The sequence below is a fragment of the Saccopteryx bilineata genome, chromosome 12 (assembly GCF_036850765.1).
Source record: "Saccopteryx bilineata isolate mSacBil1 chromosome 12, mSacBil1_pri_phased_curated, whole genome shotgun sequence".
Classification (NCBI taxonomy): Eukaryota; Metazoa; Chordata; class Mammalia; order Chiroptera; family Emballonuridae; genus Saccopteryx; species Saccopteryx bilineata.
In genome coordinates, this window is record NC_089501.1 from 17,443,611 (window position 1) to 17,471,545 (window position 27,935).

General features: G+C 37.1%; 1 protein-coding gene across 1 annotated transcript in view; it reads right to left on the bottom strand.

Annotated features, from left to right (window-relative positions):
* TBC1D32 (TBC1 domain family member 32) overlaps window positions 1-27,935 on the bottom strand; it is a 248,526-nt gene that overhangs the window by 81,721 nt on the left and 138,870 nt on the right. Inside the window, exon 26 of the mRNA XM_066248097.1 lies at window positions 7,160-7,285. Coding sequence (XP_066104194.1) covers window positions 7,160-7,285 — 126 coding nt within the window. The remainder of the gene's footprint in view (window positions 1-7,159; window positions 7,286-27,935) is intronic.

Consider the following 27,935-nt stretch of genomic DNA (forward strand, 5'->3'; position numbering starts at 1 on the left):
AAGGAAAAAGAGGCTGTATCCTCATTACCACTAGGTGATGGTGAAGATCCAGTCTCTCTACCTAAGTTTCCTCTCTGATACCATCTGAGCAGGAGGAGGCAGGGGTGCCACAATATAGTGAGGTGAGGATGGATGTCCAGGCTACACTCCAGGTTTGGCTGGTAGGGGTGTTCTGTAGTATTTGCCTGGATTAAAGTGGTTACTTTCTATAAGTTTGCTGTCTTGGTACACTATCCTCTTCCTGGTTCTCCGGAGAGACAGAGCAGGCTTTTGTTGCCCCCATCATGACTCCTCCACCCTATTTTTTTCTGCATCTGTTAGCATTCTTAATCACTCAATCTATGATATAGGAGGCAAATAAACTAACAAACAAAAAACAGGAAACTCACCTCTTGAGATGTTCCTTGGGTCCTAAGGTCCCTAGCCAGTCTGATTTATTCTCTCCGTCTTCCAGAGACATCTTATATTGCACACAAAAATTAGGAGATAATTCAAAATGAATATAAGCGATAAATATCCCCTAACTTTTGTGAGCAGTATATATTCATTTTCAATGTGATATTCAGAAATTTTAGTTGTACATAGTAAGAGAGACAAGGGAAAGAACATTTACCTCACCTTTCAAAAGTAAAAGTCACCCTGTACTAGTTTCATGATGATTATTAGGCTCCTTAAAGGCTGAATATAAGTTTCATCATATAAATTAGACTACAACACATAAAATTTTTAATTCTTAGTCTCTTAGAAAAAATTTCTTATATTGTGTACCACATAACTGGTATTAAGTGCTAGAGAATTATGTGATTGTATCAAGTACAGTTGCTTATAGCCACAACTAGATAGAAGATAGGCCAATTTAGTATCTACGGAAATGCAAGAACCTGAAGAGTAATCTGAGTATACTAATAATTCTGAAGCATGAAAGAAGAATTCAGAAGGGGACAAAACAATTAGAAAATGTGCTGAAATCCTCCTTTTCCTGAATGGCTACACCAACAAGAGGGTTTATGAGAAAAGTAGCTTTAGTAACATTCACATGATGGACAGGTGCCACTGGGAGAATGTTGATGAGAACAGGCCAACAATGACACATAATGGTGATCACAAGAGTAAAGTGAATGGGAGAACAAAAGAATCAATGCTTTGCTCATTTAGCACCAGCCATTGAGGATCCTCTTTTTTAGAACTCAGGCTTTTGTTCACATCACCATAGCCACTTAAATGGTTTCTATCATGAGCCCTAATGTCTTTGTCTATTTATACCAAACAATCTACACCAGGGGTAGTCAACCTTTTTATACCTACCGCCCACTTTTGTATCTCTGTTAGTAGTAAAATTTTCTAACTGCCTACTGGTTCCACAGTAATGGTGATTTATAAAGTAGGGAAGTCACTTTACTTTATAAAATTTATAAAGCAGAGTTACAACAGCAAGTTAAAGCACATAATAATAATTACTTACCAAGTACTTTATGTCGGATTTTCGCTGTTTGGCAGAATAAATCTTTATAAAAAACTTACTACAGTTAAATCTATCTTTTTATTTATACTTTGGTTGCTCCGCTACTGCCCACCATGAAAGCTGGAGTGCCCACTAGTGGGCGGTAGGGACCAGGTTGACTACCACTGGTCTACACTTTAACTATGTCTCTTGTTTTTTAAGTGTTTATTGCGTTGATATTATCAGATAATCTAGCACTAAAGATTTTGGTCTCCTTACTGTATATTTGAACTGAAATGTGATAATCTTCACTGGCTAGGGAACAAGGGGGTCAACTGAGATAAGGAAAGCATAATAAAAAATCAGAGCCATAGAATCAAATAAGGAGAACTTTTTCATTTATTTTTTATTGAGATGACACTGGTTAACAAAATTATACAGGTTTTAGGTACACAACTCTACAATACATCATCTGTACACTGTACTGGGTGTACAGTCAAGTATTTAAAATTATATAGTGGAAGTATGTTTACTGGCATGAAAAAAACCTATACAATACTGCATTGAGTGAAAAGACTAAAGAAAATAGTATGATAGGTATTAAGTCTTTAGAGCTAAAAATAAAAACTTAATGCTAATATATTAAGGATCAAATTATAGTTTAATTTCCATATCTTCCTTTTGCTTATTTAACATTTCTGGTTTTCTGGAAATAATCAAGCATTAGACAATAGTACTCCAATTTCTGAATAGTTAATACTTGAATTAAATAGTAGCAGAGGATAAGGATGAGAGAGAACAGATGAAAGACATACTTGGGAATCAATTCTGTAAGAATGAGTAACCAAAGGATGGGAGTCAGAGTACACAAAGGAGAAGTCAAGTAAAACTAGATTGTTCCTTTTAGTGACTGGGTGCATGCCAGTGAAAACAATCAGAAAAGAAAAAAAATGCAAGAGAGAAAGATATATATTTTGAGATTTTCCATGGTATCTCACATAGAGATATACTTTAAAATTTGGGATAGCATTAAAATTTAAACAAACGGTAGGGCAAAAGGGAAAACTGTATTAAACACTCAAAGAAAATAAAAAGAAACTAAAATATACCAAAAATTAAATTAGAAATAACAGAAAAATACACTTTTTTAGGAGTTTGTTTTTTTTGTTTGTTTGTTTTTTACTGAGACAGAAAGAGAGTCAGAGAGAGGGATAGATAGGGACAGACAGGAACGGAGAGAGATGAAAAGCATCAATCATCAGTTTTTCGTTGTGACACCTTAGTTGTTCATTGATTGCTTACTCATATGTGCCTTGACCATAGGCCTTCAGCAGACCGAGTAACCTCTTGCTCAAGCCAGAGATCTTGGGTCCAAAGCTGGTGAGCTTTGCTCAAGCCAGATGAGTCCGAACTCAAGCTGGCAACCTCGGGGTCTCGAACCTGCGTCATTCCACATCCCAGTCCGACGCTCTATCCATTGCACCGCCACCTGGTCAGGCGGCTCATGTAATCTTATTGTCTTAATTATGTGGAACAAATCTAAATTGCATTGTTGAAGTTCAAATTTAACCCCTAACATTATTCCCTGCTAAAAGGAAATAGAATCCCTTGAGTTCTACATTTAGAAGGAGGTTAAATGAGTCTGAACAACTTCATTGTTGTTAGTAAGCCAGGATTCTTTCAGAGATAAACAGAAAAAGAGAGTTTAAAAGGACAAAGTGGCTGGCTTAAAGAAAAAGACAGCCTGACCGGGCGGTGGCGCAGTGGATAGAGCGTCAGACTGGGATGCAGAAGGACCCAGGTTCGAGACCCCGAGGTCGCCAGCTTGAGCATGGGCTCATCTGGTCTGAGCAAAAATTCACCAGCTTGGACCCAAGGTCGCTGGCTCAAGCAAGGGGTTACTCGGTCTGCTGAAGACCCATGGTGAAGGCACATATGAGAGAGCAATCAATGAACAACTAAGTTGTCGCAATGCGCAACGAAAAACTAACAATTGATGCTTCTCATCTCTCTGTTCCTGTCTGTCTGTCCCTGTCTATCCCTCACTCTGACTCTCTGTCTCTGTAAAAAAAAAATTAAATTAAATTAAAAAAAAATTAAGAAAAAGACACTCCAGGCCCTGGCCGGTTGGCTCAGTGGTAGAGCGTCGGCCTGGCGTGCAGAAGTCCTGGGTTCGATTCCCGGCCAGGGCACACAGGAGAGGCGCCCATCTGCTTCTCCACCCTTCCCCTCTCCTTCCTCTCTGTCTCTCTCTTCCCCTCCCGCAGCTAAGGCTCCATTGGAGCAAAGATGGCCCAGGCGCTGGGGATGGCTCTGTGGCCTCTGCCTCAGGCGCTAGAGTGGCTCTGGTCGCAACATAGCGATGCCCAGGATGGGCAGAGCATCGCCCCCTGGTGGGCAGAGCGTTGCCCCTGGTGGGCGTGCCAGGTGGATCCCGGTCGGGCATATGCAGGAGTCTGTCTGACTGCCTCTCCCCTTTCCAGCTTCAGAAAAATACAAAAAAAAAAAAAAAAGAAAAAAGAAAAAGACACTCCAAACAGAGCCAGTGTGATAATTTGGGCATCTGAAGAATATGGTTATACAAAATCTATTATAGTTAAATAATATACCACAGTTTCCAATATTGTCTATCAGACATATTGTACCTCTTGTGACCAAATCAAATTATATGTACCTTATACCAATGTTCTGGTTATAAAATATGTTATCAATATTAGTGAACAAAAGAGAAAGGGCATATTTAGAATATATTTAAAATCATACATGTAATTATTATGTCTCAAATAAAAGTAATGAGGACTATTGATTAGGAGATAATATTAAATATACAGAAGTTTGTTTTAATAGGGACATGAGTGTAGAACAGACATAAATATTAGAAAATATTAAATATGTAATTGATTGTAAAATCTACTATTTAGGATGAACAGACATCAAAGGGTAGGTTAGAAGACTCAGGAGAAACTGGAGGTCAGTCAGACTTGCAGAGATCTTTCAGACACTAAGGTGGGGAAAAGCACAACTGTGGCATAATCTGTGCTTTAATGAATAAAAAAGGTAGCTCACGAACACATCTAAAATTCCAAGTAATGGAGTAGAGTGTCTAACTATGTTCTCCCTCTGTGCTGAATAAACATGAAAATAAAAAAATTAAGTAGAGATCCAGCAAACATGTTCTACTTATTTCTATCTTAAAAAAAAAGGTCTGGGATATAATGGGATGGGGTGGTATGGAGGAGAGATACACACAGACCAAAATAAGGTCATAAAAAGAATGAATCTGACTTACTTACATTTTATTAACTCGAGCCTGTGAGCTCTGGGTCAGATAACCTATTGCTTCCCCCAGTGACTCATTACAAGTCAGGGCAGGAATATCATGCAGTTGTACATCCACATTATCTCACTTATTTTTATAAACTGAAAACCTAGAAGGAAAACTCCAGAAATACCAGAATCCCAAGACTCAGAAATTTGGACATTTCCTCTCCTGGTAGCTGTTTAGATGGCCTGGGTTCAATCAATTTGGAAAGGTTACTGTTGAATTGTTCCTCCCTTCCTACCATTAGCAGCTGCCAACAGTGGGGAGCAAACTGGAATAAACAAGAAGCTTCTCAATAACTGAATTTCCTTTTGTCTATCTCTATTTGGATTTATAGAGTCATAACTTATAGTGAGATTAACTGAATTTATAATTTACAGAGAAATGTATAAAGACATTAAAACTAATTCATTCACTCATTACTACAATCATGGAAAACTATTAATGAATGAATGTGGTGTTTACTGCACGTTGCAAAGCCATATGCAGAGCTTGTAAGGAGAAACTGCAGAATAGGTGATGATAATCTTAAAATCTTTGGTTCTTGATGGCTGTAGACTGCTCATGTTTAAGATCTGAGTTGAACCAGATTACAGAGCCAGTATGTTCATGTGTATGCAAATACACATAAATATATAAGTAAGCATGCCTGCCTCACAAAAGCAGACATTTGATTAATTTTTAGATATTAAGCTCACTTACAAAAGTAATTCATCTTAGTTTACAGATAGGAAACTAGTGTGTGATGAGATAGTACAGCCATTAAAAATTTTATCATAATTTATCTAAATCAGTATTATGTTTACCTGTGTTAATTTAATAAATGTTATCTGTCTCCAATGTGTGAAACTTGAAGCACTAAAGATGAGGAGCAAAGAGGTAGGACAGCAAAGTGATACAAAGCATGGATATTGGTATCAGGTTGTCTGGGATCATTTATTTATTTTTTTTTAATTATTTATTTATTTATTCATTTTAGAGAGGAGAGGGAGAGAGAGAGAGAAGGGGGGGAGGAGCTGGAAGCATCAACTCCCATATGTGCCTTGACCAGGCAAGCCCAGGGTTTCAAACCGGCAACCTCAGCATTTCCAGGTCAACGCTTTATCCACTGCACCACCACAGGTCCTTTCTTGACTCTGTCACTGAGAACTGGGTTAGATACTTAAATTTTCCAGGCCTTACTTTCCTTAACCACAAAATGTAGACCATCCTATAAAGTTGCTGTGAAAAGTAAGAGTCTGGTGTAAGCTATTAGACAATGCTGGGTAGAGAGGTCTAGATCTATTATTGAAAGTAGCTCACAACCTAATAACAGTGGATCCTGATCAGGATAATGAATGAGATTCCACAAGATTCCAACAGAACATAGTTTCAACAGCAAAGTTCGGCTTGTTTATCCTGTTTCATAGCGATTGATTATAGTTGAACGGTTAATGTTTCTCCCTATTAAGAGGAAACTCAGAAACTATACATACACTTATTATGTTTAAACTAAACATTATACCAAGCTCCTGCTTCCTCAATTTGTTCTGTTCCTTTTGATATGTGTAAAACTCACTGCTAGTCTATTTTAAATATTCTATTATGTAACCAATGATAAATATATATTTATGATACATATTTTATAAATATCTTATGGTAAAACATGGTTTAATGGCTCACTTTATACTAAATTTGAGACTAATGTTTGATTTCTTTCCATAGATATATATCATATTCTCTAGAATATTTCTCCAAAAAATATAGTTTTTATTTTACATTTTTAATTTTATATAATACAAATATGAAAAACATAAAGCATGTTTTAAAAAATAGACAATTATTTTAAATTATAGCTTTCAATAAATCTAGCTTATATTAAAACCTTCATCTTAGACCTTCTTTTGTACTCAACATAATGTTAATTAAAAAGTGATGGTTTTAGGAAACAAATGTACTATATTTAAATATGTGAATATAAAATAACTTGTTTACTAGTTTTAAAAATGTGGCTATTTCCTCAAAACAAACTTGCCTTAGAGTCACTAAATTTATCTAGCTGGATGTGGCAGAATTTAAAAATATCTGTCAATAAAAAAATTCAATATATTTTCACAAATATAGCCATATGGTATATGCAAGTGAAAGCTGGTAGAACCAAGCTAACTGTTACCTGGGCAAAGATAAATCAGTGTTTCAGTTTTGTTCACCAAGACCTCTTAGAGAGTTTTCGGAAAAAGCTTACTAATCTCAAATTTTAATTTTTGTTCTTCAAGATCACAAGTTTCAAAGAAGTCAATGGACTTCTGAAATTAGTATTATTGTATTCTAGATGCTGGCACTAATCTTTAGGAAACATAGCTTTTATTAACATAATTCTCAGACAAAAACCCAGAAAAAGTAAACAACATACTCACCAGCTCCACTGACTAGATCAGGTTTGCTGGTCATCACTTTGCAAAAGTGTCTTCGGCAGTTTTCTATCCACTCAGTTTGTTTACCAGACATCTTGAAGTGTAATAAAATTTTACCAAGATCACTGTCTAATAAGAAAGATAGCATGTACTATTAGAAGACATGCTAGATACATTGAAAATTAAATATTAATGTTAAGCACGTGAAGCTACAAAATCTTGAAAAAATACAGAATATATATGGCTTTCAAAGGAAAACATTTTTTTCTAATTACATCTTATACCATCAATTGCTATTTACCACATTGTTTTTTTATAGATTTTATTTATTGATTTTACAGAGAGAGGAGAGAGACGGGTGGTGTAGAGGAGCAAAAAGCATCAACTCCTAGTTGCTTCACTTTAGTTGTTCATTGCTTGCTTGTCATATGTGCCTTGACCAGGCAAGCCCAGGGCTCTGGACCATCAACCTCAGCATTGCAGGTCAACACTCTACCCACTGTGCCACCACAGGCCAGCTCTATTTATAACATTTATTAAAAGCTCATAAAAATGGGCCTGGGCCGGTTGGCTCAGTGGTAGAGCATCAGTCTGGCCTGCAGAGGTCCCAGGTTCGATTCCCAGCCAGGGCACACAGGAGAGGCACCCATCTGCTTCTCCACCCCTCCCCTCTCCTTCCTCTCTGTCTCTCTCTTCCCCTCCCAAAACCGAGGCTCCATTGGAGCAAAAGATGGCCCAGGCACTGGGGATGGCTCCTTGGCCTCTGCCCCAGGCGCTAGAATGGCTCTGGTCGCGACAGAGCGATGCCCCGGATGGGCAGAGCATTGCCCCCTGGTGGGCGTGCCGGGTAGATCCTGGTCGGGCGCACGCGGGAGTATGTCTGACTGCCTCCCCATTTCCAGCTTCAGAAAAATACAAAAAAGGAAAAAAGAAAAATTTTTCTACCTTCTACTTTAATCTCATTCCCATAAGATTCTGTATTAGAAAACATTTACAAATAATTAAGTAAAAGAGGGCTTAGATGTCATCAAAAAAGGACATACACACACACACACACATAAAGAGATATATATATAGATATATAGATATATATAGATATATATAGATATATATATATGTTATCCCACACACAGTGTAAGTAAAAAAATCGAGAGGGAGAAAAAGAAGCAAAGATGTTCTCTTATTTTCTAGGTAGTCATATGAATTCATGCCACTCTCCTTAAAGGACATTTGAGCAGGGGTGAGGAGGGGAGTGAGTAGTGAACAAGAACCTTCTGAAAAAATAGGGTCAAAGCTTGTTTCTGCCCAAAAATGTGTTCTGTGAATTCCAGTATTACAAAATACATCTACTTAAAGTATACCTTGAGCTGAAGATATACAAGAAAATTACCATTACAAGTGGTCAACTTAATACTAGAGAGAATTTCAATCAACTCTACCTTTTCTTACAATGAATAAAATTATATATATATATTTTAAAAAGTTCTCATAGCCTGACCAGGTGGTGGTGCAGCAGATAGAACTTCAACCTGGGACACTGAAGACCCAAGTTCAAAGCCCTGAGGTCAATGGCTTGAATGTGGGCTTATTTGGCTTGAGTGCAGGCTCACCAGATTGAGTGTGGGGTTGCTGGCTTGAGCATGGGATCATAGTCATGACCCTATGGTCACTGACTTGAGCCCACAGGTCACTAGCTTGAAGCCCAAAGTCACTGGCTTGAGCCTAAAGTCATTGGCTTGAGAAAGGGTTTATTGGCTCAGCTGGAGTCCCCTGGTCAAGGCACATATGAGAAAGTAATCAATGAACAACTGAGGAGCCACAAGAAGTTGATGCTTCTCATCTCTTTCCCTTTTTGTCTGTCTGTCCCTACTTGTCTGTCCCTCACTCTCTCTCTTTAAAAACAAAAAAGTTCTTATACTTACAAGTTTAAAAATTAGTCTTTCATATACAACAACGATTTTAGTTTTCTATCCTATCTTTGTAAAACTATATTGAATAAGTACATACAGAGCTTCTCCTATGTGGCCAAAATAGTCAAGACAGACAAGGTCAGCTGTCCTCATGAGACTTACCTGACATGAAGCATATGTGTGTGTGCATATATGTGTTTATGCATGCATGTATATACACATATATATACATAGATAATACACATAGTGTAATTAAGATATATATATATCATTCCTACAATCTAAATTGGTTTTACTTAATCCTAAAAACGCAGTTAAGTATTCTCACATAGTCCTCATGATTATCATATATAAAATTATGTGATTAAACATACAAATCATAATTTATAAGATATTTCCTTATTTGACAATTAGGTCACCAAAAAAGCATTCTCATATCAAAGCTATTTTGTATAAACACATGACTATATAAATAAATATAACAAATATATGCATACTTTCACTAATATACACATAAACCAGAAAATATTGTTTTGTTGAAAGTATAATTCTGATATTTAGTACTAATCTAATATATTCTCTTTGAATATCAAGACCAGAATGATCCTGTAACTTTTCATAAATAGCTTAAACAGAAGCAATAACTACAGAAAAAGTAAATGTATTGAATCAAACAAGAAAAGTTTCCTTTTAATAAAAATTCTCAAACCCTTTAATCTAAATTCAAAAAAAATCAAAGCTTATAAGTTTGTTGAAAATTATTAATAACAAAGTTTTAATATTAAATGTATCTTGATATAAATTAGGTAAAAGACAATATAATTGCTTACAATGGAATCTTTATAGTTTCCATTTACATATGTACATTACTTATTTCCCAAGAACAAACTACCTAGAGCCTAATTAGAATCACTACTAGCATATTATTGAAGAGACAATTTCAATTTGCTTGTTTTTCATCTTTATTTCTCTCTGTGTCATCTTTTCTGAACCTGTCTTTTATAACTGTTACCATCTCCTTCAAATAAAGGATGTCCACATAGCTTATTCATAAATTACCTGCTATTTAAAACCCATGATATCCTTCCCCTCTTCCCTCCTGCTCTACACCTCCTCTTGCTATCCTCTCTCCTTTCATGTTTGCTATTTTGTTTTGCTTTTATCATCACATCATCCTAAGGAAAAGAGCACAAGGTACTATGATTATAAACAGTACCAACAAGCAGTATCAGTTGGTGGAAGGGTTGGAGAGCCCAGTTTAGATACCAGAAAACTGGATTTGAGGCAATAAAGAACTGATGAACTATAGAGAGAGTGATTTTAAAATTCTTATGGAGGCTCTGGCTGGTGGCTCTGTGGATAGAACATCAGCCTGGCATACAGACATCCCAGATTCAATCACCAGACAGAGCACACATGAGAAGCGACCATCTTCTTCTCTCCCCCGACTTCTCCTTCTTCTCTCCCTCTTTCTCTCTCACAGCCAGTGCCTTGATTGGTTCGAGCATGGCCCTGGGAGCTGAGGATGGCTACATTGGAGAGCATCAGCCTCCGGCACTAAAAATAGCTCTATACTCAAGCATCATCCCTAGATGGGGTTGCCAGATGGATTAAGGTCAGGGTGCATGCAGACGTCTGCCTATCTCCCCTCCTCTCAATTAAAAAAAGACTCTTAGACAAGTGAATTATTTATATACTTCTAGTTATGGTTTCCCCCAAATGTATGTGGAAGTATGAGCTTTTCAATTTGCATTCCTCACAGTTAAAAATATTTAGTGATTTGACATAATGTTGTTGAAAAACATATATATCTATGATATTATATTTGAGGGAACAAAATTCCCTTATTTCCCCCTCCAAATTTGGGGCCAACTGAGATAGTAGATATTTGAAGTTCAAAATATCAATGTTAGTATGGAGACAGCTAAATAAGGCATCATTATTGGATATGTTGTCATGTGCACTAATAATGTCTCCCCTGAACTGAACAAACCGACTCAATCACAGACCAAGACACAACTAAAGACCTCACCTGACTGCTCTTGTTACAAAAAGTGTAAATATAACCTAAAAATAGACTAACTTGAAAGTATAGTATAACCCACAAATAGGCTAACCTAAGATTTTTCCATTCCTTCTCCCAAGTCCTAACTTTCTGTAGAATAAATGAGAAAGTCCAGAGAGAGGCCCATGATGTTACCTCCAGCAATGGCTCAATGTGGAAATAAGGCAAGGGGAAATGGAACCACAGAAATGGTATCTTAGACCCGACTTGTGGTGGCACCATGGATAAAGTTCAACTTGGAATACTGAGGTTGCTGGTTCAAAACCCTGGGCTTGCCCAGTCAAGACATATATAGGAAGCAACTACTATGTGTTGATGCTTCCTGCTTCTCCCCCCTCTATTTCTCTCTCTCTCCCTCCCTCTCTCCTCTCTCTAAATCAATAAGTGAAAATAAAATCTTTTTAAAAATGGTATCTTGGAATGGTAACTCTAGTGATTATGTTAGTAGAACAAATATGAATGATGCATAGCATTTGATGTTTCCCAAAATTTCTGTTTGTTACTGTATGAGCCCTGACTGGGGTTTGAACTGGCAACCTCTGCACTTCAGGATGATACTCTAACCAACAAAGCTATTGGGTCAGGGCTCCAAAATTTCTGTTTGTAATCACACAAAAAATTAAAAATCAGCTTTGTTCCTGGTCATGGTGAAGAAACTGAGAATAAACTTGTCTTCCTGCTATCCAATGAAAAAACTGGATAAAATATATCAAAAGACTGTTTTCAGACACAAGCCAATAGGCAGTGTAACACTGTCATACATGAGAAAATGGAAACCGATGAGGTGAGCTTTACAGTTAATCTTGTCTTCTTCTTCAAGGCATTTTTAAAATTACCACGCAGAAAGAGAGATCCCACAGATCTTGCTGAATTGAAGAGAGGAAAGTTAAACTGCAGCGAGACTAAGGAGGCTAAAATTTGTGGATCATTGTACTAGAGAGGAAGACCAGAGAAAGAACTTCAGAAACCTAAGTCATTGTCAAGTTGATTACACAATTATCAGCTGTGTAGGTAAGGAGTGAAACACCACAGGATGGGAAAAGAACAGCTGGGAGTTGTGGAATGGACAATTTTCAGAGTATATACAGAGGTCTAAGAAATGTCCAAATTCCAATCAGAGTGAAGAATTCTCCTGACTGCCCAAGTATTCCACAGAGGTGCCAAAATAGTCGCACCTCAGCAAAAGAACTAAGCCATAAAGAAAGGCAACTCTACACTCACCCTAACAACAACAAAAGCCTTGAAAGATCAAACTGACCCATGAGTAACTTAACTGCATATCAAAAAATGCCCATTACTCTTCAAAGAAAGACAGCAAAATCCAGCACTCAACTACGTAAAATTAATAATACCCAATATTTAATTTAAAATTTGCTAACATGAGAAAAGAAAAAGTGTGATTCAGAACCAGTAGACAAATGATTTAATATAAATACCCAGAAAAGACTAAAGTGATAGAATTAATTAACAAAGATTATAAAGCAGCTATTTTTAAGGATTTAAAGAATATATAAACAAAAAGTAGATGAGTGATTTAACTGAGGAATTGCACTCAGTTAAAAAACAGCAACAACAACAAGCAATGGTATATATAACAAACAGGATGAATCCCAAAACCATTCTACTGAGAGAAGAAACCAGATGCAAAGAAAGAATACTATATGATTCTATTTGCTTGAAATGTTAAAATAAGAAAAACTAATCTATAGCAGCGGTTCTCAAATGGACTAAGTTTTGTTCCCCAGGAAATGTATCAGCAATGTCTAGAGACGTTTCTGATCATCACAACTGGGCATGGGTAGTACAGTGAGAGTCTTACTGGCATCCAGTGGGTAGAGGCCAGCCATGCTGCTAAAACCCCTGCAATGCACAGGACAGCACACTCTGGCAACAAGCTATTACCCAACCCCAAAACAGCACTGAGGCTGAAAAATCCACATCTGCAGTAATGCAAAAATTACAGTGATCACCTGCAGCTGAGGGTAAAGGTAAGTTGACTGTAAGGGACAAAGGTAACTTTTGTGGGGGTCATAAAAATATTCTGTATCTTAATTATGGTGGTGGTTATGTGGGCACACATAGCTGTAAAATTCAACCTGTATTTTTTTAAATTAATACATTTTGTTGTAGATACAAATCGATTATATATAGAAATGTGTACATTAAATATATGTTATATAACTGAAAGTAACCTAAGTGACTAAAATCATCTAAGCTTAGTCGTGTTATTAAAATGAGCAGTTATAGTTCATATAAAGTCCATACCAGAACTCATTAAACTTTAATTAAAAATATATGCATGTATAAGTAATAAGTCACTTGAAAGAATTTTAATTGCTATATTATAGTAAAGTGCTTCAAAGTACACATTTTGAAATATTCATTAATATAATATTCTGGCTGCTTTCTGGGTATAATCCAGTTTCCTCTAATGATACAAATATTCACTTTTTAGGGTTAAATGAGAAAACAATGTATGTATCTCACCAGGAAGAGCCTAAATTGATATTCTTTATATTGACTGAATAATCCCTTCCTTAACTCACACTTTATTTTTTATAGCAACTATTTGTACATACTTCTAACCATACGGTATTGCTTTTAGAGACAGTACAGTATAATAAGTTAGGTTTCAGTGGATCAATTATATGTCTATATAAATGATAAAGTCACAATGAAAAATTGCTGTTTTATTTTCCCAAGAAAGATTTGGTGTATCTAGGGAGACAGAGAGGGGTGTGCTCTTCTTCTCTATGTTTCTTCAGATCACTGTGATTTAAGAACTATGAAAAATTGGTAAAGAAAGTAAAACACATATTTTAAACTCATTCCTTACTACCACCATGAAAAATAGAATAGGGGAAAAAAAGGAAACATCAAGTTTTGTGTTTATAAAACTTACCAATCATAGCTGATAGTGTTTCATATTTAAATTCTGAAATTCTTTGTTATGGTAAGCACTATAATCTTTTCATACTATATAATTTTGTTTCTCAAAGATTATTATACAGCAAATTATATCAATTATAAGGTTATTTTAGATAATGTAAAAAAACCTCAATTTCAAGGGGAGAAAAAATGTAAACTCAATATAAATTCAAATAAAATCTATTTACTCAGAAAACTTTTGGTACTTCTTTCCTAGGATGTCAGTCAGTAATTTTCAATGTCTACTTTATGTATAACTTAAAAAGAAATGCTCCAGAAGAAATAAAATAAATGGAATATTTCATCAACTAACTAGCACCAAACTCCAAAGCTGCATTTAGATGGTCACCTTCTATTATCCTGCAGCTTGTTTGTGGAATATCTGCTTTCTATTTGTGTTTCTGCTTATCTTCTCCTCTTCTTCCATGCAAGTTAACAGTCATTTCAGCTTACTCTTATTATAATAAAGAATATTAGACTGCAGAGTGGTTGATAGTCTATGTATTCAAGAAGCAATTGCAAAGATGCTTATATTCACTATATTATAAAAGTTCTCTGTACCTCTCTAAATTTGGGAATATCCACTATCTTACACATCTTTATTTTGTATGAAAAGTTGTGGGTTCTTAACACATGAAATCTTATTTTATACAGATATTCTCATTTTGGAATTATCGCTTTTACTTTTCTTTAATATGTGATAATTAAGCATTCAGTATAGGAGAAATCAGTGAAAAGTCTTCAAAAACTGAGTAATTACTTTTCCCTTACCACCTGCATCTAAACTAGCAGGTGATCTATTTCCCAATTAACATAAATGTTTGTTTCAAACATGAAAGTAAAAAGTACAGAGAAATAAAATGTTTTACTATTTGAAAGAAAATACTTATTTTGATTTTAAAGTATCTCAGCAGCTGCAGTTAAAGATTTTCTACATCATAAAGAAAGCATAGCCTGACCAGGTGGTGGCGCAGTGGATAGAGCGTCGGACTGGGATGCAAAGGACCCGGGCTCGAGACCCCGAGGTCGCCAGCTTGAGCGCGGGCTCATCTGGTTGGAGCAAAAGCCCACCAGCTTGAACCCAAGGTCACTGGCTCCAACAAGGGGCTACTCGGTCTGCTGAAGGCCCATGGTTAAGGCACATATGAGAAAGCAATCAATGAACAACTAAGGTGTTGCAACACGCAGTGAAAAACTAATGATTGATGCTTCTCATCTCTCTTCATCCCTGTCTATCCCTCTCTCTGACTCACTCTCTGTCTCTGTAATAAATAAATAAATTTTAAAAAAAAAGAAAGCATAATTTCATACTCCTAATTTCCTTAATTAACAAGATGATGTCAAACAAGTCATTTACCTTTATCTTTAAAAAGAATAAGTCTTAATTCCAAGGTTAGTAATAATAAGGAAAGTGAGAAAATGTCTGACTCAACTTAGAGGCCTAAAAAGTATTTGATAAAAGGGAGAATTCATTACTGAAAATATTTATAGACTGACTATATGTGAGAGACAATACAAAAAGGCTTTTAAAGTCAGAACAAACAACATTATCATCAAATTATATTGCTCTTTATATAGTGCCACACTATTTTTCAAAGCACTTTTCATGGCTTTTCCTCTGGTAGTCTATTTTTAGTTGACTGAAGAAATGGTAATCCTAGTTCTTACATAATTAATCAGACTGGCAATGAAGGCAGTCCAGTCTACTCATTTGTTAATTGGGAAATTTTCATTCTTTCTCATAATTTCTTTAATACACACATGGTTCTTTTTAATTAAATTTATGGGGGTGATGCTGGTTAACATAATTATACAGGTTTCAGGTGTCTAATTCTAAAACGTATCTCTGTACATCATATTATCATTCTTTTATTAAAATATAGTTGCTACTGTATGTCATTTAATTATCCCCTTTCTTTTCTTAAAATGTTTGTTTCTGTATACTATGCACACAACTTTCTAATTTTGAACCTATACTATTAGGAGTGCATTTTAAATTATGAAGACATGAAGATAATTCGTCAGGACATGGACATAATTTAATGTCTAAAAAACAGAAATTATCAAGGTTTCACAAGAAGCTGTATCAGTGAATAAATAAAAAATTAAAGCCAATAAGTACATGAAAATTTAATATCAAAATTAATGAAAACAGTCTTGTAGAATAAGGGTAGGAGAAGGTAGAAGAGGGTATAGGGGATAAATGATGACAAAAGAAGACTTGATTTTGGGTGGTAAACACACAACATATAGATGACATATTATAGAATGTATAGCTAAAATACATAATTGTATTAAGTAATGATATCCCAATAAAACAATAAAAATTTTAAAAACGGAGACTGTTCCAACAACAAAAGATCAGTATTTGTAGTTGAAAAGGCTAAATTTCAACATACTTAAATGCAATTAAAGTAATAGCAGTATGTCTTTTTTATTCTTTTAATTAAAGACAGACAGGGATATACTGATAGGATCCCAGTGACCCCTTGCTCAAACCAGTGACCTTTGAGCTCAAGGCAGAGACCATGGGATCATGTTAATGATCTCACACTCAAGCCAGCAACCTTGTACTCAAGCTGGTGAGCCCTCAATTAAGCCAGCAACCTTGAGGTTTCAAGCCTGAGTCCTCAGCATCCCAGGTTGACACTCCATCCACTGCATCACCAGCTGATCAGCCATATCAGCATGTCTTACGAATTATGGTAAATATGTTGGCATCATTAGAATGGAACTACAAATCCCATGAACTTTATTGTTCATTCACTAAATGATGCACAACTCCAGAGACAGGGAATATGATAATCTTGTTCTTCGGTCTCCTCTCTAATTTAGAAACTTTATTAACATTTGTTTCCTTATTGACCAAAATCATTGTAATGATTAACTCTTTTTTAAACAGTAGCCTGCAACTATAAAATGTGTAAAATAAGCTTATATATATAGTACTTATCAAAAAGCCATTTCTACTCCCCAAATATTAATACCTAAACATTGCCAATGGTTTGCATTTTCACTTGTGATTTTTTTCTATAAAGTACCAAAATTTATGCAAACAGTATATATTTAATAGAGTGACTTAGATACATGGTCCTCTCCTAAGAACATAATATGGTCCTCAGAGACACTTGATCAACACAGAGAACTCTAATGATTAAATACATTCTTAATACTGAAATCATTCAGAACTGAAAATTTACAAACTGTGAAAAGCGAGTTCTAACTGGATTTTGCTTCAGTTTTCTATGACATCCTCCTTTTCTCATTCAATTTGTACACAAAAAAACTATTCATGTCGAAGCAAAAAAGAAAAATAAACTATACCAACATATTATATTTCACATATTATAAACTTTAAAATGATGTTTTCTCATATAGGAGTAATGTTAACTAAAAATATCCAATTAAAAATATCTAAACAATCTGACTGTAAAGATTTTAATATTATTTGGTGCATTCTATTAAAGGGAATGATTCTATTAAAGGGAATGACCATGAAACTTATTCTTTTATATAGTATTTGAAAGAGAATGTTTGCTAGGCAGAAAATCAATTTCCTATCAGATAAGTAGAAATGCAGTAGAGAAATCAGTGAAGATACTAAAGCTATAAAAGATTAAATTTAGGCCCTGGCCGGTTGGCTCAGTGGTAGAGCGTTAGCCTGGCATGCAGAAGTCCCGGGTTCAATTCCCGGCCAGGGCACACAGGAGAAGCGTCCATCTGCTTCTCCACCCCTCCCCCTCTCCTTCCTCTCTGTCTCTCTCTTCCCCTCCAGCAGCCAAGGCTCCATTGGAGCAAAGATGGCCCGGGCACTGGGAATGGCTCCTTGGCCTCTGCCCCAGGCGCTAGAGTGGCCCCGGAGGGGCAGAGCATCGCCCCCTGGTGGGCGAGCCGGGTGGATCCCGGTCGGGCGCATGTGGGAGTCTGTCTGACTGTCTCTCCCCGTTTCCAGCTTCAGAAAAATGCATACCTTTTATGTGCTATAAAACCTTTTATGTGCTATAAAAACATAAAGTATCACTTTGCAAATGACAAAATAACTATAATGAAAGTGTTTATTTCATGAATGATATCTCCAGAAGTTGAGCTCAAGGAGTTTTCTAACTGTAGTCATTCAAGCTCTAAAGAATGAGTCAGTTCAGAAATTTTTCCAGGTGTGAGTAAATATTTCTAAACTTATATCAGATTAGCCTTGAAGAAATTCCCAATGTCCATGGACAAAGACTTAGAAGATAGTGTTTGATGGTGAGAAATATAAAGGTAGAAAAAAAAGATATTAATTCATTTGTTCATTCAATAAATATTTGCTACTACCTACTATCTGAAGCAGACAGCATCTCTGACTCATGGAAGTTACATTCTAAGCCAGCAGTCAGTGAACAAATATATATGCTCAGAGTATGGTATAAGTGCTGTTACAGAAATAAACAAGGAGCCAGAAGTGATAAGCAAGGAAAGCAGTACATTTTAGATGAGGTGGAGATAACTTCTCTGAAGGGGTCAACATTCAGGCTAAGCTGAAAAGGTTTAGAAGGGACTATCTATACGAGAGCAGAAATCGGTACTCCTGGAATAGGGCCCATCAAGAGCAAAGGCTCAGAGGCATAAATTTAATGTATTTCAAGATGTGAAAGAAGTTTGCAAATTATATAGCTAATAAGAGAAATATCTAGACTGTATAAAGAACTCTTACAATTCAATAATTAAAAGACAAATAACCCAATTAAACAATGGACAAAGGATCTGAATAGCCCTTTCACTAAGGAAGACATACAAATAGCCAATAATGACATGAAAAGATGCTCAACATTATTAGTAATTGAGAAAATGCAAATCAAAACTACAATGAGACAACATTTCACATCCAGTAGGATGGCTAGGGTCAACAGTCAGATCACAACAAACTATGATGAAGTAGAGAAAGCAGAACCCTCACACTCTGTTGGTGGTTATGTAAAAGGGTGGTGTGAATATTTTAGAAAATATTCTAAATATTCGAATGAAGCAGTTCCTCTAACTATTAAACATAGAATTACCATATAATTCATTTATTCTACTTCTAGGCATATACTCTGGATAAATGAAAAGATCAGTGCATGCAGAAACTTGTATAGGACTGTTTATAGCAGTACTATTTATAACAGCCAAAAAGGTGGAAACAATCCAAGTGCCCATCAGCAGACAAATGTATAAATTGTTATAGTTATACAATGAAATATTATTTAACCATAAAAAGGAAAGAATTACTTATACATGTTACAACATGGATGGACCTTTAAAACCTTATGCCAAGGAAACTAAGCTAGTTACAGAGTACCACATGCTATATTATTGCCTTCATCTTCATATGAAAGTCCAGACTAGAAAAATCTCTTGAGACCAAAGGTAGATTCAGGGTTGCTTAGGGCTGGGTGAAGAAAGGGGGGAAAGAGGGTACTGGGTTTCTTTATGAGGTGATGAAATGTTCTAATATTGTCTGGGGTGATGGCTGCACATTATCTGTGAATATACTAAAAACCATAAAATTGCACATTTTAAATGGATAAAATGTACATCATATTAATTTTATCTCAATAAAGCTATTTAAAAAAATGTTTTTAATGCCCACATGGTTGATACAGAATATATGGGATAAATACTATAGAAAGAAAAAGGACATGAGATAAAATAAATGGCAAGGGGGATGAAACAATGGAAAAATAATGCATTTGTTTACATAGGTGGCTCACACAGGCTGTCACTCTGTTTACTTTTTAGAAATCCCTAAGGAGATAAACTTTCAAGAAGGGCTTCTGGAGGGATATATTATGAGTAAAAGAGTGACTACTGTACATTCCTAGGAATACTGAGACATTCACTTGCATTAAGAGTTACTAATGTGGCCTGACCAGGTGGTGGTGCAGTGGATAGAGCGTCGGACTGGGATGCGGAAGGACTCAGATTCAAGACCCCAAGGTGGCCAGCTTGAGGGCGGGCTCATCTGGCTTGAGCAAAAAGCTCACCAGCTTGGACCCAAGGTCGCTGGCTCGAGCAAGGGGTTACTCGGTCGGCTGAAGGCCCGCAGTCAAGGCACATATGAGAAAGCAATCAATGAACAACTAAGGTGTCACAATGAAAAACTGATTATTGATGCTTCTCATCTCTCTCCATTCCTGTCTGTCTGTCTCTATCTATCCCTCTCTCTGACTCTCTCTCTCTGTCCCTGAAAAAAAAAAAAAAAAAAAGAGTTACTAATGTGGTTGAGGTTTTCAATGAGTAGCCATTTGAATTTCTAAGATAAGAAAGGCAATCTATACTGAGTAGACTGACACCAGTGACCCTGTGAGTTAGTACTATGCTTCTTCTATTGTGTTGGCCTATTATGAGTTGTAGAAACATACAGACAATGACAAAAACATACATTCTCCACTATGTTCCACTTTGATAGCAGCTCCAGCTGAGTAAATATAAAACCAAATGGATTCTTGATAAGATAGAAATTCCACAGTACATTTGACCTTCCATATCTGCATGTGTGGAACTCACAGATATGGCAGGCCGACTAACAGGCTTGAGCATCTGCCAATTTTGGTATCCATGGGGGTCCTGGAACCAATCCCCAGCAAATATCCAGGGATCTCTGCAATAAAGTATATAGATAGAAGTGTAATCTAAATTGCAGATTATTTTATAATTTAGCCTGCATAAACATTACAAAGGTAATAAATAAAATAAATGTTGCATGGCAAAAAAGGGAAGTAAAATGAACAAATGTCTCACTCATGCTATTAACATATGTCACAATAACCAGAGTATACTATCCAATCTCTCAAGTCATTTTTATTTCTCAGTATGGGAGTAATGGATTTCCCTTCCTCCTTAGGGAAAGAAATCCCCATCCAGAACACACCAAAATAGAATGTGTTAGAGCAAACTGGCCTATTAGGGGTATAACATCTCCCAGGAGATCTAATTTTAACTAAGGAACTCAAAAACAAAACAAAACAGAATGCTTCTCACAATCTGCCTGGTTTATATAGGAAAAGCATTATAGTCCATCTCCAACAGTTCACTTTAACACATCCTCACACGCCACCATGACCTGTTTCTACCCATTGTACAGCCCTGCTTTCTCCGTTCCCCTTGCCTCTTTCTTATCAACTGCACAGGTAACAATAAGTTACTGCACTAACACATTTCTTATTTATCTAAACTCTCAGGTAACAGAGAGATGATACTCTTGTCAAGTTATTTCTACCACATGAAAGAGAAATTTTCATGTGTGTAGGATAATTTATATCTGACTATATATGTATATGATTTTAAAATACTCACATATGTTACATATATGTACATCTATACATATGTATACTTACACATATATTTACATGTATATATAAATGTGCACACACACATGTACATCTATACATATTATATTTACACATATATTTACATGTATATATAAATGTACACACACACATAGAAAATATTCATCATTAGTATTCAAAGGGCTTTTACTTTCTTTTTTTTTTTTAATTTTTCTGAAGTGAGAAGCGGGAGGCAGAGAGACAGACTCCTGCATGTGCCTGACCAGAATCCACCCGGCATGCCCATGGATGCTCTGCCCATCTGGGTGTTGCTCTGTTGCAACCAGGGCCATTCTAGCGCTTGAGGCAGAGGCCATGGAGCCATCCTCAGTGCCTGGGATAACTTTGCTCCAATGTAGCCTTGGCTGTGGGAGGGGAAGAGAGAGACAGAGAGAAAGGTGAGGGGGAAGGATGGCGAAGCAGAAGGGTGCTTCTCCTGTGTGCCCTGGCCGGGAATTGAATCCAGGACTTCCACATGCCAGGCCAATGCTCTACCGCTGAGCCAGCCAGCCAGGGCTTAAAGGGCTTTTACATTTTAATGTGGTGACCCTAAAACTGGACACAAAAAAATAACAAACCAGATGATATCTCAAGATTCTTAATTACAAATGAAAATAAATCATCTAATAGCTAATGCCAATGCCAATGAGATAACAGGAGGCAATTTAATAGATGAGGAAAAGTGAACTGTAGCAAGGAGGATAAATCGAGAAGCTGGGAGACAAATGAGAAAGATGTCACTATGTGTACACAACTGAAGTGATTTGTTTTCCACAACAATAAAATAATATCACAAAATTTTACAGTGTAAATGACAACTAAAATAATACCTATCAGAATCAATGAGTCATAACTTCAAAATCAAAAATCCAAAATGAAACGTATGTGGAACACTTGCCTTTCAAACAGCAATTTGTGTCTTATAATGCTACTAGCTTACAGGTAGTATTTTTTTAAAGTACACAATGTTTAATTTACTGCCTTGTATTTAACCAGAGACATTACTTCCAAATTAGCTTTATACCTGTTAGAAATGCATTTGGCTCCATTTTCCTCATTGAGTTCACAGAGACATCATCATTGTATTCTCTCAGGTACAATGAAAAGCCAGACATGGTTCTGATTGCCCCTCTCATTTTCTGTCATCCTACTATGAGTATAGGATCAGTGACACATTAGCAATATAAGAATGACAAATATTTTATTCATATTTGATCCAAAATGTAACTGTAAAATCTCTTCCTGAGGTGCCTCCTGGGCTATCCATCAGTGCCTAGATTATTCTCTCCTGCTTAACAGGAATCATAGTCAACACAGGACCACAACTATTAGGAGGAATTATTAGGTACTGTTGTTAAATTTAGAAAAATTTTCTTACCTAAACACATGTTTTAGGGACAAAGAGAAAGACAATAGAAGTTGCTGTCTAATATGGTGAAAAAATAGAAAATTAAACAGCCTTGAAATGAAACTAAAACAGAATGTATGTCAGAAAGAAAGTCACAAATGTGTTAGACCTTGTAAATTACAGGGAAGTCATTGGAGGGTTCAATTAGAAGAGTAATATGATTCAACGCACACTACTGGCTGCGGTGTTGAGAACACACTGAATGCTAAGAAAGTTATTGCACTACTGCAGGTGTGAGATGAGGAGGTAGTGGATGGGTGAAAGTGGCTTATTTCAGGTAAGTAGAGTCAAGAGCACATGCTGACAGATTAGATGTAGAGTCTGAAGGCAGAGAAGAGTCAAAGAATTCCTTTAGGCATATTGCCTAAAGAATCTGGAACAACCCTGATTGATCAATGTCACCCCATTAAAATTAATAAAAATTAAAAAAAAGAAGAATCTGGAACACAAAGTTGCCATTTCTTAAATGAACAAGAATCCCAAAGGAATAGATGTGAAGGGTGTATCACAAGTTTATCTCAGACTTAAGGTTTTTTAAATTAATTTTGTTTTTAATTTATTGATTTTAAATTTTATTTATTTACTTTGTGACAGAGACAGAGAAAGTCAGAGAGAGGGACAGACAGGAAGGGAGAGAGATGAGAAGCATCAATTCTTCATTGCAGCTTCTTAGTTGTTCATTGATTGCTTTCTCATATGTGCCTTGATAGGGCGGGGGGCTACAGCAGAGTGAGTAACCCCTTGCTCGAGCAAGTGACCTTGGGTCCAAGCTGGTGAGCTTTGCTCAAACCAGATGAGCCCGCGCTCAAGCTGGCTACCTCGGGGTCTCGAACCTGGGTCCTCCATATCCCAGTACGATGCTCTAACCACTGCACAATCGCCCGGTCAGGCTCAGGCTTAACTTTGATAGGCTTCTTAATCTTCCTAGCAGAGGTACCTAGTAGACAGTTAGATATGAATATCAGATTCAAGATAAAGATAAGGGTTAAAAATATAAATGTGAGAGACATCAGCACAGTAGACAATATTTTAGTCATAAGACTGGATGAGATCCTCCTAAGACTGAGTACAGCTAGAAAAAAAAGACAACTGAAAACTGAGGCCTGGGGTACTCCACAGTGTAGAGATTGGAGAGAGGTGAAAGATCCAACAAAGGAGACAGAAGAATCTCCAAAAGTGCAGGAGGAAAAGCACAAGCCAACGGAAAGATCGAAACTGTTCAGTGGTAATGCCAGGTCCAGGAAGACGAGGGCTGAGATCCGACCAGTGGATTTAATCATGGTGGAATGGTGTGGGTGAGACCCTGATCGGTTTTCAAGTGGCTTCCAGACAGAATGGAAAGAGAATAACTGTAATACCTAGATTAGACAATTCTTTCAAGGAATTTTACAGTAAAAGAACATAAACAGGATTTTAAGTGACAGGGGAATGGATTCAAAAGAAAATACTTTAAATCTGGAAGAATTAATTGCATTTTTTGTTGGCTTATGGCAAAGCCACAGTGGAAATTCTCCCTGGAGCCTTAAAAAAATAATTAAAATAAAATAAAATAAAATAAAGTAAGTAAAGTAAAATAAAATAATGATGATAACAATACAATAAAGAAAGACCTGTTAGAAGTAGTATCTTTGAGAAAAAAGAAGTAATGCACAAAAGGAGCAGTTGGCTTGGTTAAGTAACATAGGCAGTTCATAAATAGTAATAAAACAAAATTGGCACAAAGGCAGCTAAGTGACTTCATGTGTTTCAGGAGCACACGAAAACTTTTTTGTGATTGTTTCTTTTTCATCAGTAAAATAGCAAAGTCATCATCTGATGAAAAGATGTGAAAACAGTCCTCCAGGACAGTAAATGGACCTGGGGCACACCATATGGTTGCCTGGCAGCATTACGGGCCCACTGAGGTTAATAACCAGTCTGCGGTTATATTCTACACTAGACAGAAAAGCTATTACTACACTCTTCTAAATCACTTACAAGAGTAGAGCAGGGAGTAAAATTACACTAATACCTGAGTGCTGATTTCCAGGAATTGATGACACATTTTTTCTACTCAGGGAAGTCTCCACTTAGTTTTACTTTTTTATTTCTTCTGGCTTGTTCAATTTAAAATAAGGCAATTTTTATTACAAAACTGTTTTGAAAAAAATTATCAAATGTGGCAGTCACTCAATAAAACTGATCATGAATTTGTTGTTTAAAAAAAAAAAACAACTGAGGCCCTGGCTGGTTGGCTCAGTTCTAGAGTGTCAGCCTGATGTGTGGATGTCCCAGGTTCAATTCCCAGTCAGGGCACACAGGAAAAGCAACTATCTGCTTTTCCACTCCTCCCCGTCCCTCTTCTCTCTGTCTCTCTCTTACTCATTTCTCCTCCCATAGCCATAGTTCTATTGGTTCAAACACATAGGCCCCGGGCACTGAGGATGGCTCAGTGGAGCCTCCACCTCAGGTGCTAAATACAATGTGTCTGTAAAGTCATGATGCACTTTTGACCGGTCACAGGAAAGCAACAAAAGACGATAGAAATGTAAAATCTGCACCAAATAAAAGGAAAACTCTCCCAGTTTCATACCTATTCAGCGCAGTTCGATGTGGGCTCACGCACAGATTTTTTAGAGCTCCTTAGGTAGCTATCCCGTATAGCCTCTACAGACTCATCACTGACTGATGGCCTACCAGAATGGGGTTTCTCCACCAAACTGCCGGTTTCCTTCAACTGCTTACCCCACCGAGTAATGTTACTCCTATGTGGTGGTGCTTCATTATAAACATGCCGATATTCAAGTTGCACTTTGGTCACGGATTCAAATTTAGCAAGCCACAGAATACACTGAACTTTCCTCTATACCATCCACATCTCGACTGGCATGGCCGTGGGCTGCTCCGCTCTATACACAATGTTGCGTCATCATCTGCGCATGCGCACATGCTGCCACATCATCCTACAGAAACTGGGAGGGTTTTCCTTTTAATTGGTGCAGATATCAACATTTCTATTGTCTTTTTTTGCTTTCCTGTGACCGGTCAAAAGTGCACCATGACTTTACAGACACACCGTATATAGCTTAGTTGCCAGCATGACCCCAGATGGGCATAGCATCAGTCCCAGATGGGGTTTGCTGGGTGGATCCTGGCAGGGCACATATGGGAGTCTGTCTCTCTATCTCCCCTCTTCTCACTTAGAAAAAGAAGGAAAAAAAACCTGATAAATATTTGTTTCTAAGAGAAACTTAACAAAAATCACAATGTTATAACAAGAAAAAGAGATTAGGAAAAGAACTGAGGCACTGAGAATGGACTACATCTTATCCATCATCTTATCTCCAATGCCTAGTGAAGCCCTGGTAATCAGCACCCGAGAAACATATTAAATAAAGGAGCGAGTGGAAGAATCAATGATGAAACCTAAAACATAACAAAATATACTGCTCACAAAAATTAGGGGCCCTGGCTGGTTGGCTCAGCGGTAGAGCATCGGCCTGGCGTGCAGGAGCCCTGGGTTCGATTCCCAGCCAGAGCACACAGGAGAAGCGCCCATTTGCTTCTCCACCCCTCCCCCTCTCCTTCCTCTCTGTCTCTCTTTTCCCCTCCCACAGCGAGGCTCCATTGGAGCAAAGATGGCCCGGGCGCTGGGGATGGCTCTGTGGCCTCTGCCTCAGGTACTAGAATGGCTCTGGACGCAACAGAGTGATCACCCAGAGGGGCAAAGCATCACCCCCTGGTGGGCATGCCAGGTGGATCCCAGTCGGGCGCATGCGGGAGTCTGTCTGACTGCCTCCCCGTTTCCAGCTTCGGAAAAATGAAAAAAAAAAAAATTAGGGAATATTTTTTTTTTTTGTATTTTTCTGAAGCTGGAAACGGGGAGAGACAGACAGACTCCCGCATGCGCCCGACCGGGATCCACCCGGCACGCCCACCAGGGGGCGATGCTCTGCCCCTCCGGGGCCTCGCTCTGCCATGACCAGAGCCACTCTAGTGCCTGGGGCAGAAGCCAAGGAGCCATCCCCAGCGCCCGGGCCATCTTTGCTCCAATAGAGCCTTGGCTGCGGGAGGGGAAGAGAGAGACAGAGAGGAAGGGGGGGGGGGGGGTGGAGAAGCAAATGGGCGCTTCTCCTATGTGCCCTGGCCAGGAATCGAACCCAGGTCCCCCACACACCAGGCCGATGCTCTACCGCTGAGCCAACCGGCCAGGGCCAAAATTAAGGAATATTTTATAATGACTGATTAAAAAGATCAAAAGTTAGCTTGAGAAACATGAAAGTAACACAATGAGAACAGTTTGTGTGCACTGAAAGATATGAGTCAGGGAGAAAGAGTCCAAATGATACTTTCTCAAGAGTCTCTTAAAAAATACTTAATATTACTCCCACATCTCTGAAAGCAATAGATTAGATCACACAAAAGGAAAACACAAAGGCTAAATTTGTAAAATGAATTATAAAGATAAATATTAAAAACTTTAAAAGCTCCCTCATGCTCTTTCTCTTTCCCTAACCTCAAGTAGATGGAAAAAATTGAATTTTGGTTTCTATGCAACTGTCAGATATATATCTCAAACACTGAATAGAAACATAAATAATGTATATCAGCTGATGACCTCTATTGATTGTTTTATACCAGATAAATATAGGAAAAAGGAAATGGCATATAAAGCCTCACAAATAGAAAAAAATTCTTATTTTTCAATAACCATTCTATGTGAAATCAATTCTGTTATTTCTTTCCAATGAAAATTTGATGGCATTATAAAAGAATTCGTGTTGATATAAGATTAAACTTCTCGCATTAACAAATAGTTTGTTCATATATCTTTATATTTTATCTTAGAATTCTCTAGACTAAAACCAAGTCTAAACATCTGAACTTGAGCTACACTAACCTTATGACTGAACTTAGCTTACCTGGCTAGTCTTATCTCTGGGGATCTGTACCCTCACATTGCAAATCTCAGTCATCCTTGACCTGTTCATATTTCTCTGAAAATGCTCCTCTTAGCCTCCATGTCATTTCTTTTGTTAAAAATTCTCTTCTATCAATATTAACCAGAAAACATATATTTACATCTCACGTCTTGCTTTAGCACAATTTTCTTACTGTCTCTTTAGTTCCTATCACAATGTTT